Below are 16,863 nucleotides of genomic sequence, written 5' to 3' on the forward strand. Positions count from 1 at the left end.
TGTTGTTCAGTAAAAACACGCGTTTTTCATCATGTACTCTGAGTCGAAGTATGATAAAACGAAAGCACTCATTGTACTTGTGAAAAACACATTATACAGATACATGTCCTAATTTGTACATGAACTTAACAAGATGCAGAAAAAGGCTTGTTAAACTATGTTGTAAAGGAATTACTGAGAGTCGAATAAAAATCTTATTGAACGCTTGAAAAGTGTTTTAAATTATCATTGTCAATACCAATACGAAAAGTTGAACATTGGCTACTTTTTCAATTGAAATAGAATTTGTACAGTAATGTGTACAGCATAATTTTAGTTCAGCTATAATTACTATTATAAAGCAACAATTCAGCATGCATGCTTGTTTGCGGTTGGCGATTGTTAGTTGGGCACCCCTCAATACAACGGGAACTCCTCCGGAACCCTCCAGAAACCATTGATATGCCTATGAAACGCCCCTTGGAAATACCCTGAAACTCCCGGGAAACCACTCGAAACCTCATGATGTTTTAAAATAAAAATATGTTGTATAATTATTATAAAAACATTTTTTTGAATAACTACCATTCTGGAAGACCACAGTAAATTGTAAGCGGAAATTCCCATGAAGATGCGCATTTTATTCCACTCTCCCTCACTTCGACAATGGACTGCTAGATGGTACTAGACTACTTGACTGAATTCGACTGGATCGCACAGCAAGCAACTCTCTCACATGTTCGAATACTCGAAGCCTGACCGAACGAAGAAGGAAGGTTATGACGCGACGTTACGACCATAGGTAGGTGAATGTCGACCCGTTTTTAAAAGGCAGTTACTACAGTAGTGGATGGTGGAAAGTATATTTACAATTTTTGAAACTTGAACTTGCCACTCTCGCCTCGCCGCACATTGCATTGCTGGAGGGATGTAATGACGACGACGACTACGACGGTTGAAGGGGTTTCGGTTTCGATGAGTGAATGGTGTCGTTGACCTCAGCTCCTCACTTGTGGGTAGAAGGTGGGTTTTTTCTCGAATGGCATTTTTTGAATAGATTTGCGTGTGGGAGTTGGGAAAATTGGTTTGTCGAAATGTGAAACTACAGGGGATGGCCAAAATGTTTGGGATAGGCCACTTTTTTCTCCCACAAAAAAATTCATTATGCTGTAACTTTTCATAGAGTGCATCAAAAAATCTCAAATTTTGACTGTTTGTCAACCTATTATATGTGCATCATTGGTACAATTTTGGGCTCGATTGAATAATATTTCGCGAAGTTAGAACTGTTTGGGTAAAACACTATTATTTAGACAGCTAATTTTTGAACTGTCATATCTCGGAAACCAGTGAACCGAATTTAATAAATTTTATAACGTTTGTCAACAATATAATGATACTTAATACGACGTTATAAAATGTAATATTTTTTCACGGCGAATTAAGTTATACCGGATTGAAATTTTTACCCATATAGAGGAAAATAAGCCAAATTTACAATACCACACAAAAAATACTAAATGTGTTCTTCCTTCAATCTAAATAGGTTCTAATATATCTGATTAGAGATAACTTGAGAACGGAAGTGGAAAATCTTTGGATATCAAAACTAAAATTTATTGACATTAATGTAAAAAATTTTTTTTTTTCGAGAAAAATCCAAAAAGTGGCAATTTATGATAACTTTTTTTCAACGTTTAAAAAGTACCTATGTTTTAATAGTTTGTGACGCATTTACATATTGTTAGTGTACGTTCAAAATTTCATTCAATTCGGTTCACTGGTTTTCGAGATATGACAGCTCAAAAATGAGTTGTCTGAAAAATAGTGTTTTACCCGAACGGTTCTAACTTTGCGAAATATTAATCAATCGAGCCCAAATTTGTACCAATGATGCACACATAATAGGTTGACAAACAGTCAAAATTTGAGATTTTTTGATGCGCTCTATGAAAAGTTATAGCTTGTTGAACTTTTTTGTGAGAGAAAAAAAAGTGGCCTATCCCAAACATTTTGGCCATCCCCTGTATGACTCTAATTGCTTTCGAACTAGCCATTTCGGAGATGTGGCAATTAGGTTTCAGAATCTCTTTAAAATAGTCTGTAATTATGCAGTAAACAGGCATTCGAACATTTAAACTTTAAACTTTTCATTAACTAGGGTTTTTATCTAATTCCCGTCTAACTGAGTTCCGACCAATAATGATCGATTTTATTCTTGCACCTCGTCTAAAGCAACATGACCAATTTGGTATCAATTACTAGTCTATAAATTAGCTTCCATATCATGTTAAAAAATATTTTTAAAGACCAACAATTTCCTTAAGATAATAAGATTGAATAATTCTCCCTGGAATTCTATTTCCGTCTAGCCAACGTCTATTTCAGGTACAACCTGAATTCAATTCCCAACACACCTTCCACGTGACACTATAGTACATAGGATGGTCAAACATTATGATTTGACCGTAGATGTTTTTTTCGAAAAGCGGTCAAATTCTGCTCAATCAAAATCAAATCATGTGTTCAAAGTACTATTCAGCAGAAAGTTTTTAAATTGAGATGGATGTACAGCTTTGTTCGCATTTTTCCTAGGCGAAGAGAACTGCAAACAAACATTTTACCGACGGGAAAAAGCGATTGATTTGATTGATTGAACAGCTTTTGCTGCATTCTGCAGCAGTGATATCCAACTTTAAAGTTTTTTTTTTTAATTTTTTTTTCATTTTTTTATTTTATTTTTTTATTTTTCTTAATAGCCCGAAATTGAAGTGCCACAGAGCATTTGTGGGGTGTGAATTGAAGGTTGGTTCAACAAGTGAATCTGGCGAAGTGAAAATCGAACGGTGATGAAGAACAGTTCGGCTAGCTGCTGCTTAGGTGCGGTTGCCTTCGTCGTAGGCAAAACGAGAAAATTTGTAACTTGTAAGTGGAGTGAAATTGAAACGTGAAGTTTCGCGTTATTGTTCGATTACCAGTATTTGCTACCAACTTGATGAGTCATTGGTAAAGGTAAGTCGGAATATAGGCAATTTTTGGCTACTTTCCGTCTGATATGACGGGAATCAGCGCACGTGACGAAGTAAATTTATACCCTAGTTATGGTTATCAAAAACTCAGCAAACACTTACCGCAGCACGACTTTCCGAAGTCCAGCCGGACCAGCTGCACCATGTACGGTTCCAGTAGGTTCACGTACCACCAGGGGACGCGTTCCGGCTTCGTCAGGGAACATGTTTCGGGCGAGAAGAACGCAGACGTCGATCCGTCGATGGCCTTCTGTGGGATTCCGGCGGCATCGGTCGAGATCTGCATCGGGGCTTTGCCGGCGGCCACGTTCAGCACTGTTTGGAAGAGATAAAGGGGAGAGAAATTGATGAGAAAAAATGGAACTGCTATTGGCGATCAAATGTGAGGTTAGGCAACGAAAAATTATCAACTTTGGATGAAAAAATACATATTTCTGTTCAATACATTGTATGAAAGTTATCGTAATCTGCAATAATTTCATTTTTCTTCCATACGTATCATAAGTAAACAATTGAAAGTGTGAGAAGATAATAACTGACACATAACTGCAGCATACCAAAGTCAGGTATCATTCCAAGACAAGGTATTAGCACAGACAAACAGACGTAACACTTGCGAAATTTCCATCAACCACGCTTTTAACGATCATTTTAAATTTTCATAGTTGTGGCTTTCACAACCAGAGGCGCGCGCATCGTTTTTCTATGCGTTTGACGTTTCACACTAGCGCCTTCTGTTGACGATATTGCACAACACAGTGATTCGTGCAACTTTTCCACCAGGTGATGGTAGTGTGAACTGGGCGATGGATTTCCATGAAAATCGTTCAAGGTGTTACGTCTGTTTGTCTGTGGTATTAGTCGGTATGGTGGAATTACTGAAACAAAAACCTAAAAAAGTTTTGACGAAAGCTCTGAAGCTTAAAAGAAACAAATTAAAAGAACCTTACAGAATCTTTGTGGAATTCACAATGAAAGTTCTGATTGTATTTAAAAGGCTAAAAAAAAACTGGTGGAATTCGCAGAATTTGTCAAATTTAAAAATCAGCTCCTAATGAAAGGAATTTCCGGTAGGTATTACCCTCAATGCTTCCCGGAACTTTACAAGAGTATGTGACACAAATTTCAACGAAAATGTTCCAGGCAACATTTGGCAATGTTTCCGATTTTTATAAATTTTTATATTCTATTAATTTTTTTTTTAAATTTTTTTCCATGAATTTTCAGCGCAACCAACCTAGTATTTCTACTGGGAATTTTCCAGAACAATTTGCAGGTGGGCCTGGTGACTGTGCATTTGAAACTCTTCAAACCGAACATATGATTTTTGAAACAAAAAAAAAGTTTAATGAAGGAACCTCCCGAAGGCGTTTTCTACCGAGTGGAGCTTTTCACAAAAAAAAAACAGGCTTCCGCTTAAAATTCTTCCAGAAATTCTGCAAAATTTTACGCAAATTTTTCCTTTATTAATTCAACAGCAACTGATCGTTTTTCCGGTTTTCTTTAAAAAGAAAAAATCTGCAATTCAGAGTGAATTATTGTTTACCGTAATGGTTTCATAAACCTTATGAGCTTTCTTTCTCATCTGTATTAACAAGATTTTTAGCCCCAGGCTTCACTTCCTTTCCGAAGGAAAAACTCACATTTTGCGAGTTGGTCGGGAGTGGGATTCGATCCCAGGTCCTCGGCGTGATTGCCACGTGTTTTAACCATCATACCAGGTCCGCTCCACACCTTATGAGCTCACTAAACTACATTCTTGAAGCATCTGCCTGAATTGGGGTTTCAATCCGTGAAGAGGCTCATTTTACCTCAATCTCCACTACTTGGTAGGCAAATTGGAAAGCCTCAAGCTTCCAACCCCTTCGAAAATACATACACTACAAGTCTCAAAAGGTGGTCTCAATTACCCTCCCAGTAAGTTGGTGGTGTTACCAATAATAATCGTCACTGGCGTAATGACGCTAATGACACCTCGTAAGCAGTCGCTTTTCTTCAGTTTCGTTCAAAACGGGTGGTTCTCTCCTCACACAAATGCTCGCTCAAACCAACAACGTCAAGCTCCACCACCGCCGAGATCGGTGGGGAGAAAGTGTGAAATGTGGGTTAATGTTCTGACGATTGACGACTGACGACGGTGACAACAACCTCGCTAGATTCGATGCGATTCGATTCGACTCGATGGCGCCACCGACCAGATTGAAAGTGCTGATGCTGTCATTTTGATGGAGGATGACAGGTGGATTAATCAAAGTCGATTGTTGGGGTCTTTACTTGAATAAAGCAACGATTACCATATGATTATGATACAGGTTATCTTTTTTGATTATTCGTTTTATAGTAATCATGTGTATTATAATTTTTAAATGATTTCAATGTTTTTTCGTCTGCATCTACTTTAAAGCTGTACTGTTTTCTATATGGTAACCATTTACCTAATAATAATCTTAGGGTAACAACCATACACCGAACAGTAATTGTATGTTCGGATGCTCCATTTGACTCGAATGGCTTGACCGAATTGCTTCTCACTGACCTGGAAACAATCTAATAGACCTGACGTTTTTTTATCATCAATACGGTGGTGTTTGCACTAGAAATCATAATAATAGGAAAATAGGGCCAAATTCCAAGGAACAACGGTCCCCCCATCATATGTGACCCCCAGACCGACTTCCAAGGGCTTCTGTGCAGTTATGAAGGGCTCTGGCAAATGAATGGGCAAAAGAAAACCAAACAAATTCGCTTCGACGAGTGGAGTGGATCCAATCACAGCCTGTTGTTGACTGAAGTTGTTGCATCACAATCAGTCACGGTCTATTATCGGCTAATGCACGACGGTACTTTTCGATGGAACGACCCCCTTGTTTGGCAAGGGCAGTCAGTCATCGAGCGATGCATCTTCGATCCATTCAAACAACGCAGCCAACAACACGTTGCACAACGTGCGAAACTGTCGACAGTCATGGAACTGTGCCACGCCATCTGCCTGCCTGATTTTCGTTTGCCTGGAAATTCGTTTGCCCTAATATCGAACCGGGCGCACTCGCCGCCGCAATCACACTGATAGACAGCTTGCGGTAATGACGAGCACACAAATGTTTTCAAATTTACCATGGCAAAACGTGATCATCGACCAACAAACGCTTCTTGTGTGCGTTTTGTTTCCTCACTTATCAACCGGTTCGATAGCTGAGTGGTAGCGTGCGAGCCTGGTGATTTCAAGGTTCTTGGTTCGAATCCGGCTGCCAACAGACACTTTTTTTAATTGTAAATCGGGTCCATGGTAGAATTGAAAACATAAATCTGTTGAGATGAAACGAAAATCAGTCTGCACAAATCAAGTGGCGTTGTGCATTTAAGTTGACCCTCAGAATAGTAATTTCAACTGCAAGCCGCCTTTCAGTGCAGAGCGTCAAAAATTGCACATGGGCATATGCGTTGCGAAGCGCAGCGCATGCACCGCGCGCAGCCATATTGCGCAACACTTTGCGGGATATAATTTTATGCGCAATCAGCGTCGCCACCGTCGCTCGTCTTCGTCGTCCGTTCGAATTAACTGTGCGTGGCACGATAATTTCCTGCTTCAGCTTCAGCGGAAATTGAGTCAATCGTTGTTCGGTGTTCTCTCAGTACCAATAACAGGGAAAGGAAGAAAGCCAAATTCAACAATCTATCAAATTGTTGCCGGTGCAGCAGTAGTGGTGGATGGACCGCGTGGTGCACAACTGGTGCAATTGCCGAGACAATTGAGGTGCATCTTCTTGAAGCCGTCGTTTCTTCTCTGGATACAGGTTAACTTCGATAGGTGCAAAACATTCAACTGTTAAAAAACTATATGCATAATAATCATTATGTTTGTGCCAATTTGCAATAAATTGTAGGCCCTGAGGAAGGTCCCATACCTGGACCGAAACATCGGCGATGATCTGAAATCAGTCAACGCAAATTATTTTAGACTGCAAGCCGAAAACCCATGAAATCAGTTACCGTTACACTTTAGGATCTAAACTCAAGAACAGTTTGGATGACCTGGGATATCCCAACTGATGTTGTCTATTTACCTTTTAGAAGACTTACTAGACACGATAGATTACAAATCGTAGCTTTGTATAACGAAAGAAGTTACCGTTACACCCGTAGACTTTAGAATCTAAACTCAAGAACAGTTTGGATGACCTAGGATATCCCGACTGATCTGATATTGTCTATTAACCTTACAGAGGACTTACTGGACATGATAGATTATAAATCGTAGCTTTGTATAATGAAAGAAGTTACCGTTACACCCGTAAGCTTTAGGATTTAAACTCAAGAACAGTTTGGAAGACCTGGGATATCCCGACTGATCTGATGTTGTCTATTTACCTTTCAGAAGACTTACTAGCCACGATAGATTACAAATCGTAGCTTTGCATAATGAAAGAAGTTACCGTTACACCCGTAGACTTATGAATCTATACTCAAGGACAGTTTGTATGACCTAGGATATCCCGACTGATCTGATATTGTCTATTAACTTTTTAGAAAACTTATAGGACATGATAGATTACAAATCGTAGCTTTGTATAATAAAAGAACTTACTGTAACACCCGCAGATATTGATCTAAACTCAAGAACAGTTTGGATGACCTAGGATATCCCGACTGATCTGATGTTGTCTATTTACCTTTCAGAAGACTTACTAGACACGATAGATTACAAATCGTGGCTTTGTATATTGAAAGAAGTTATCGTTACATCCATTCACTTTAGAATCTAAACTCAAGAACAGTTTGGATGACCTGGGATATCCCGACAGATCTGATATTGTCTATTAACCTTTCGGAAGACTTACTGGACATGATAGATAACAAATCGTAGCGTTGTATAATGAAAGAAGTTACTGTAACACCCGTAGACTTTAGGATCCAAACTCAAGAACAGTTTGTATGACCTAGGATATCCTGACTGATCTGATATTGTCTATTAACCTTTCAGAAGACTTACTAGGCATGATAGATTACACATCATAGCTTTCTATAATGAAAAAAGTTACCGTTACTTCCATAGATCTAAGGACCTAAATTCAAAAATAGTTTGGATGACCTAGGACACCCAGAAAAATATTCTGCATAATTGAGCACCAAAACAACAGAAAAACGTAGAAAAAACTCCATAATAACGCTTGAAAAAATTCCGGCTTCAAAGGGTTAACTGAAAGTTCGATGGCCGATTAGTGTATGTAATAGCCTTGGAATTTTAAAGAGTTGTCAGGCTATCAGGCTATGGACCTATGCATGGCACAAATTTCCCAAATGGAGGAGAACGTGCCTCTGGAGTTGACCTACTGATACCTGATGGACCTATGCACGTATTCACTTATTTGACTTATGGGCGCAGCCATTTGGGCCGATGTCAGAGTTGATTGTGAGTGGAGGTACTTCGAGGCGTTTCAAGAAATTTTAGCAGTTTTCAACGGATCTTTGGGGCTTCAGGGACTTGCAGTTCAACTTCAGAAGGGTTTCATCACTTTTACATGGTTTCAGGAGAGTTTTCGAGGGTTCAATGGGGATTATGGGCTTTCACGGGAACTTCAGAGGTTGCGACAGCAGCGGCAAAACAAGCCGGCTCCAAAGGGTTAAGCGAAGTCTTCAGGAATGGCAAGAGGCTTTCTGAGTAGTTGAAATGAGTTTCAGGAGATTTCAAGGGGTTTCAGGAGGTTCCAGTAGAGTTTAGGGCAAGTCTAAAGAGGTCTCAGGTTTCTAGGTGTTCCAAAGCGTTTCAAAGGGCTTCCAGAGGTTTTAGGGATTTCAACATGAGGGGTTTTAGGACTTTAATGAAAGTTTTTGGACGTCTCAGGGTGGTTTTCTGTGTGGTTTCAAGGAGTTTTAGTGGATTTCAGGGGATTTCTGAAAACTCCACAGGGTTAAAAAAGCTGCAGGGCGTTTCGGAAGGTTTCAGGGGACTTCAGGGGGCTTCAGTAGAGTTTGGGACAAGGTTACAGGGGTCTCAGGTTTCAAGGTGTTCTAAAGCGTTTCAAAGGGTTTCAAGGGGTTTTAGGGATTTCAACTTAAAGGGCTTTAACTAAAGGTTTTGGAGGTCTCAAAGCGGTTTTCCGTATGGTTACAAGGAGTTTTAGTGGATTTCAGAGGATCAAAACTGCATAGGGTTAAACAAAGCTGCAGAGCATTTCAGAAAACTGCAGGGGGTTTCGGAAGGCTTCGGGGACTTCAGGGGGCTTCAAGGCGCTTCAATTGAATTGAAAGGGATTCTACAGTGGTCTCAAGGGGTTTTCAAGAAGCTTCAAGGCGTTTAAAAGCGTTCCCAGGTATTTCGAAAGGCTTCAAGGGATTTGAAGAGTTTTCAGTGGATCCCAAGGGGGCTGCTTCAGGGTGTTTCAGGAGGTGTTGCGGGGGTTTCAGAAGGCTACATGGGCTTTCATGAGAACTTCAGAGGGACAACCAAAGGGTTTCAAGGCCTTTCATTGAATTCTAAGGGATTTCAAAGGGATTCTGTAGTGTAGAGTTTAAGCGAAATCTTCAGGAGTTGCGGAGGGTTGTTTGAGAAGTTACAAGGAGTTTCAGGAGGTTTGAGTAGATTTTAGGGCAAGTCTAAAGGGGTCTCAGGCTTGAAGGTGTTCCAAAGCGTTTCAAAGGGTTTCAAGGGGTTTGAGGGATTTCAACTTAAGGGGCTTTAAGGCTTTAATGAAAGTTATTGGAGGTCTGAGGGTGGTTTTCTGTGTGGTTTCGAAGAGTTTTAGGTGGATTTCAGGGAATTTCTTAAAGCTGCATAGGATTAAAGAAAGCTACAGAGCGTTAAAGAAAGCTACAAGGGGTTTCAGAAGGCTTCATGGGACTTTGAAGGAAGTCCACGGGGGTCTCAAGGGGTTTTTCTAGAAGATTTCAAGAAGCATCAAGGCATTTAAAAGCGTTCCCAGGCATTTCGATAGGCTTCAGGGGACTCGATGAGCTTTCAGTGGATCCCAAGGAGTCTTCAGGCTGTTTCAGGAGGTGTTACGGGGTTTTCAAAAGGTTACATAGGCTTTCCTGAGAACATCAGAGAGACAACGAAAGGGTTTCAAGGCCTTTCATTGGATTCTAAGGGTACGTTCATAAACCACTACTACGTAGACCAAATTTTGGTCATCTCAGACTATCCCCTCCTTCTCCACTCGTGGACTTTTGTTCATACAAAAATTTGAAAATTTGTATGGAGCATAGACTTTGGCCAGACCGCCCCTTCCCTCCTAGAATTTCACCAGGTTTATGAACAACCCTGAAGGGATTTCAAAGGGATTCTGTAGTAGAGTGGCAGGGGGTTTTCTGAGGAATTGTAAGGTGTTGCAGGAGGTTTCAGTAGAGTTTGGGGCAAGTCTAAAAGGGTCTCAGATTTCCATGTGTTTCAAAGCGTGTCAAGAGGCTTCAAGGGGTTTGAAGGTTTTCAACTCGAGGGGTTATAGGGCGAACGAATTTCAAGGTGTTCAAAATCGTTTCCAAGCGTTTCGAAGAGTTTCAGAGACTTTCGGGGGATTTCATGAGTTTTCAGCGGATCTCAGCGGGGCTTCAGGAGCTTTCAGTAGACCTCAAGAAGCATCCCAAGACTTTTTAGTGGTTTAGGAGAGTTTTCTGGGGTTTCAGAGGATTTCATGGGGCATCATGGGGTTTCATAAGATCTTCTGAGGGATTACAAATGGGTTTCAGGACGTTTCATTAGATTTAAGATGTTTCAAAGAGATTCTGTAGAGTTTAACGGAAGTTTGCAAAGGTCTCAGGGGAGTTTTCTGAAAGGTTTACGGTGTTTCATTTTTAAGCGTTTCGGGAGGTTTCCACTCAAGGAGCTTTAGGGTTTTGAAGAAATTTTTGGGGGTCTCAGGGTGGTTTTATGTATGGTTTTAGTAGTTCCAACAGATTTCAGGAGGTTTCAGGGGTTCCAGAGAGCTTCAGGGAATTTCAGGGGATTCATGGCGGCTCAGCAGAATTTTAGGAAAGTTTACGGAGGCCAAAGGGGGAGGAGTTTCAAAGCGTTTGAAATCGTTTCCAGGCTTTTCGACACATTTCAGAGGGTCTCAGGGGATTGCTTGAGTTTTCAGTAGACCTCCAGGGAACTTCAGGGACTTGCTGTCGAGCTTGGGAGGAGGGAGTTTCAATGCGTTTAAAGATTGTTCAGTGGTTTTAGGGAGTTTTCGGGGGTTTCAGAGGGTATTCCATCTGAAAAGTTTCAAAGCAATTCTAAAAGAGTGTAAGCGAAGTTTATAGAGGTCCCAGGCGATCAAAAATGGCTCATAGCGTTTTGTGGCGTTTCGAGGGGTCAAGGGGAGATTCCCGGGCTTTTCAGTAGAACAGTAAGGTAAGTTTTCGTTGGTTTCAAGGTAGTTTTCTGTGAGGTTTCAAAGTGTTTCAGTTCATTTCAGGGACCTTCACGGGTCTTCAGTTGAAATTCAAGGAAGTCTACGGGGTCTTATAGAGCTTTTCGCGGGGCAAAGCGTTTCCAAACGTTTCGAACGGTTTCAGGGCATTTCAGAGAAGTATCAGGTAGTTTCTGAAAAGTTTTGTACATCTCAGTGATTCTCAACCTAGGGCCACGGGCTACATGCAAAGATCAGCTGTTACCAAACTATCGATCGCGAATCACGCGAAAGAAAATTGATTTTCTAGCTCAGAGAATCAGAGAGCCCTTACCAAAATATAGTTGTGTTGAAAAGATCAGTGGTTCCCATTCTGCGGTCACGGTCCACGTGCATTTCTCAAGAACCAAAAATGCTAGAAAGAAATGCAAATGTTTTCTAAATTTTGCGTCTCAAGTACAACTACAATCAACAATACTGAAATGGGTTTGACGCATGACTACATTGGATTGAAAAACCATTGAGCTTTGCAACCCATTAATATTTGTTGTAATACTTGCACTTCTTTCAACACTGTCGGCTCTGGACATTTGCATGGCCTTTTATCATAAATTGGGATTCGGTGAATTTTGCAACACCAATATGTGCTTGGTTACTACTTTGTCATTTAACACTTTTAGTATTTTGAAAATAAATATAACTCATTTAGGAAACACTGAGCTTTGAAACACTTCTATATTGGTAATTTTCCATACAAAAAAATAGGTTTTGTCGTTTGTAAGTTACGTTCCTACACTGGAATGAAGGAATAAACTCCCAGTTGACAGTCATCTCACACACCTGTAACATTTTTTATTCAAATAGACTAGAGGAGGTCTAGAACCATCATAACACCAAAATAAAAGATATTTGGTGTTATGACGGTTCTGAAAACCTCTACAAGACTAATTGGCCGTCAAAATGTTACTTGGGCATGGATGAATGAACGCGTTCATCCATTTGTCTTTCGGGCCCAGCTGTGTTGCCAAGATGGCCATGGAAACTGGTACATTTTTCATGAACACAGCGCCGCTCAAACGTCAAGGCGTGAACACGTGCACAGCCTCCTAACGAAGTTCATCCATTATGTTAATTTGTAAAATAAAAGGAAATGGCAATACTGAACGAGTATGAAGTTAAGAGTTCATCCTCGGATGAGCTCAATGACCTTGTATGTATTTTTAACATCAAAGAAGCCCTACCATCTGTTGAATGTTTGAACAACATTCATTTCGCAATGAAAATGTTGCATTAAGTGAACGTCTACTGTAGAATTTATGGTTCACCTACACAGTTTGAGCCATCAGCGCAGCGGAAAACGAACGAATGAAATGAATTGATTTTGGAATTGACAGGCGCCGCATAAGAAGGGACCACCTTGTATACGACGGATGCCATCCAATTGATTTTAGGTATTTATATTGTATGGATAGTAGAGCAGATGTAAAAAAACGAAGCTAAAAGCTATTGCAGCGATGCGCTAATAGAGCAGTTGCAAGTGCAATTGATAGCAGGCTGAGACAGTTTCCGTTGCACATGAGAGTACGGAAACTGGGCCATTACATAGTAAGGCGTTTCGTTGGGTGTTATTTTTCTTAGTGTTCTTCTTCTTCTTGGCGTAAAGTCTTCACTGGGATAAAGTCTGTAGCTCAGCTTAGTGTTCTATGAGCATCTGTATGTCGTGTGGCAGGGACGAAGATAAATACTGTAAGCTAAAGGAAGTCAAGGGAATTTCCTTTACGAAAAGTTCCTGGACCGACCGGGAATCGAACACATAGCCCTCAACAATGTTCATGCTGAATAATCACGCCTTTACAGCTGTGGCTATACGGGCCCTATAATGCATCTACGGATTGCAAATCCTAATAGTGTTTATTCACACTCATAAGTCTGCATTAACGCATGAAAACGCTTTTAGTGCTGATTTGAAGCCAATTATAATTGCTAATTGGCACTTAGGTTGTAGCACCGTTATTGAAGCAGATATATATTAGCAACATATTGGTCATATCTTAAAAGCTTCTCAAAATGACTCATCCCAAGTAATGATAGCTGAATAACAGCTTATTCAGCCAAAATTTCCAAAATTAAGCTTAAGTGAGGTTTATTCATCTGTTGTACAGCGATTATGTTTATTGGGATACCTTAACCACGATAACCATTCAATTGTGCAGCTAGGCTCCGACAAATTCCTACCGCAACATTTTAACGGTTTGAACTTTTTCATCCCCAGCTCCATAATCAGCATCCGTCTCCCGCAATCAATCATTCGCCTTTTTAGAAGCCCGCTACTCCTAATCCCAAAAGGCTTGTGCAAATCTCCCGCAGGTCAAATACCGTTCCCTGACCCTTTCGCTCCCGTAGATCAACTTGCGCGCCAATCATACGCTTTCCTACGTGTATGCGCAAATGGTATTGTTCCTTCCACTTAACTACTACGGCGATGTGTCTCGCCCCTCGTTTTATCCGAATGAATGGAAGATTAATGATCGCACACAACAGACCCCAACCAACCAACCAACCGCTACGCTAGGTACTAAAGGTCTTTAACTGTTTCCTAATTAATCGGCCCCCGTGAGTCCCCTCCCGGATCCTCTTGGACCCATTCCATCGTGGCTGCGGCGATAATCGCCGCTCCTCCGAGAAAGTCCGCTAGAGCTCTTAATTTTTTTTTTTTCACAATTCATCAGGTCCCCACATGCATAGCATCGCATAGCATACGTCGTGCACCGGCGCACAGCAGATAACAGTAACAGGTCAGTTCTGAAGAAAAAAGTGTAATAACCAAAAATTATCGCACCGCTCTACGAAGCGCCACCGCGCCGCGGCACGATCAATTTATTGATTCCGAACACACAAAACATAACGCACCTCCCCGCAACGCAGCAATACAAGAAAAAAAAACAAAAAAAAAACGCGATCGAGATAAACTGGAGGAAATATCTCGCTCTGATCAGCAATCAGTTTCCGTTTGATTTGTTGGGGCTTCGCATTGAATAGGGTTACCACCATGTTGAATGAGAAGTTAACAATTTAGTCACCTTGTTTATTTTTCACCTTCATTTATTTTTAACCACCAAGATTATTATGGCCCATCAAGGTGCTTTTACAATTTTCTGAAAGGAGCTTACATAGAAGCTACTGAAATAAGGCTCACAGCATTTGGTATCTCATTGAGAAGCGCCAGCAGGTATACTTTCACGTATCCACCTTTGATTCGTAAATTACTGCTGCAGGGTACTAATCAGTGGCGTTTGCATGTTACGGGACTAATCTGACTACGTATTTCATAGAAGCCCATATTCGCAGCTGCAATGCACCTTTTCACTTACCGAAAAACGGTATTAATTGCCTATACACAAATTCTTCAACAACTTTCAACACATCCCCATCAATCGCCACCACACTTGAAGATGGCTGGAGGGACATCCGATCCGCCATAGGTAGTACCTCGGCTGCAGCACTAGCCTTGGCGACTCCGAATCACAGAACTGGTACGACGGCGAATGTGAACAGTTGAAAAACGAGAAGAATGTAACATGGGCGAGAATGCTGCAACACCGTACGAGAGTGAATAAGGCACGTTACAGACAGGCGCGGAACAGGCAGAACTCAGTCTTCCGGAGGAACAAGCGCCAGCAGGAAGAACGAGATCGCGAAGCGATGGAAGAGCTGTATCGCGCTAAGGACACACGGAAGTTCTACGAGAAGCTGAACTGTTCTTGCAGAGGCTTTGTTCCATAAGGCGACATGTGCCGAGACAATCACGGGAGTCTTCTCACGAGCGAGCGTGAGGTGGTCGAGAGGTGGCGGCAGCATTACTATGAGTACCTCAATGGCGACGTTGCAAGTACCGAAGGTGGCGTGGTAACAGATCTAGGAGTACGTGCACAGGACAAAAGATTTCCAGCTCCTAACTTCCAAGAGATTGAGGAGGAGGTTAGCCGGTTGAAAAACAACAAAGCCGCTGGAGCAGATCAACTTCCAAGCGAGCTTCTTAAATGCGGTGGAGAAGCACTGGTGAGAGTATTACACTGGGTTATTACCAAGATTTGAGAGGAGGAAGTATTACCGGAGGAATGGATGGAAGGTATCGTGTGTCCCATCTACAAAAAGGGCGACAAGTTGGATTGCGGGAACTACCGCGCGATCACACTACTGAGCACTACCTACAAGATACTCTCTCAAATTTTATGCCGCCGTCTATTACCGATTGCCGAGAGTTCGTGAGGCAATATCAGGCTGGATTCATGGGTGAACGCGCTACAACGGACCAGATATTCGCCATCCACCAGGTGTTGCAGAAATGCCGCGAATACAACGTGCCCACACATCACTTGTTCATCGATTCCAAATCGGCGTATGATACAATCGATCGAGAACAGCTATAGCAGATTATGCACGAATACGGATTCCCGGATAAACTGATACGATTGATCAAGGCGACGATGGATCGAGGGCTGTGCATAGTTCGAGTATCAGTGACACTCTCGAGTCCCTTCGAATCTCGCAGAGGGTTACGGCAAGGTGATGGTCTTTCATGCTTGCTGTTCAACATTGCTTTAGAGGGTGTAATAAGGAGAGCGGGGATAAACACGAGTGGGATGATTTTCACGAAGTCCGTTCAGCTGCTTGGTTTCGCCGATGATATTGATATTATTGCTCGTAAATTTGAGACGATGGCGGAAACGTACAACCGACTAAAGAGTGAAGCCAGGCGAATCGGATTAGTCATTAATGTGTCGAAAACAAAGTACATGATGGAAAAGGGCTCCAGGGAGGAATCACCGCGCTCGCCACCCCGAATTTATATCGACGGTGATGAAATCGAGGCGGTTGAAGAATTCGTGTACTTGGGCCGTGAGTGACCGCCGATAACGACACCAGCAGAGAAATTCAGAGGTGCATTGTGGCAGGAAATCGTGCTTATTTTGGACTCCGCAGAACTCTACGATCGAATAAAGTTCGCCGTAACACGAAGTTGACTATCTATAAAACGCTGATTAGACCGGTCGTCCTCTATGGGCACGAAACATGGACCCTACGTGCAGAGGACCAACGCGCCCTTGGAGTTTTCGAACGGAAGGTGTTGCGTACCATCTACGGCGGAGTGCAGATGGAAGACGGGACTTGGAGAAGGCGAATGAACCACGAGCTGCATCAGCTGCTGAGAGAACCAACCATCGTCCATACCGTGAAAATCGAAAGGGCTACAGTGGGCGGGTCACGTCATCGGGATAGCAACCCGACTTAAATGGTTCTCGAGAGTCATCCGACCGGTACAAGAAGACGTGGAGCGCAGCGAGCTAGGTGGGTCGACCAAGTGGAGGCTACTATGTACAGCAGAGGCCACCCAGGCCTTAGTCTGATCGATAAGGTAAGTAAGTATGAAAAACTCTAAGTGAATCTGCAAAAAGTGCTTCAGAAATGTCTTACAAGTCATTATCTCTAGAAATTTTCCGAAAGTGAGCTAATGCCAGAAATTAGTT

The 16,863-nt window shown here is 41.7% G+C and overlaps 1 protein-coding gene across 11 annotated transcripts in view; it reads right to left on the reverse strand.

Moving 5' to 3' along the window:
• Positions 1-16,863, reverse strand: part of LOC109422059 (uncharacterized) — a 255,013-nt gene that overhangs the window by 39,493 nt on the left and 198,657 nt on the right. For all 11 annotated transcript variants that reach the window (XM_062844866.1, XM_062844865.1, XM_062844861.1 and 8 more), the window contains exon 3: positions 3,111-3,323. In XM_062844866.1, the coding sequence (XP_062700850.1) occupies positions 3,111-3,323 (213 nt within the window). The remainder of the gene's footprint in view (positions 1-3,110; positions 3,324-16,863) is intronic.

The sequence above is a fragment of the Aedes albopictus genome, chromosome 1 (assembly GCF_035046485.1).
Source record: "Aedes albopictus strain Foshan chromosome 1, AalbF5, whole genome shotgun sequence".
NCBI classification, from domain to species: domain Eukaryota; kingdom Metazoa; phylum Arthropoda; class Insecta; order Diptera; family Culicidae; genus Aedes; species Aedes albopictus.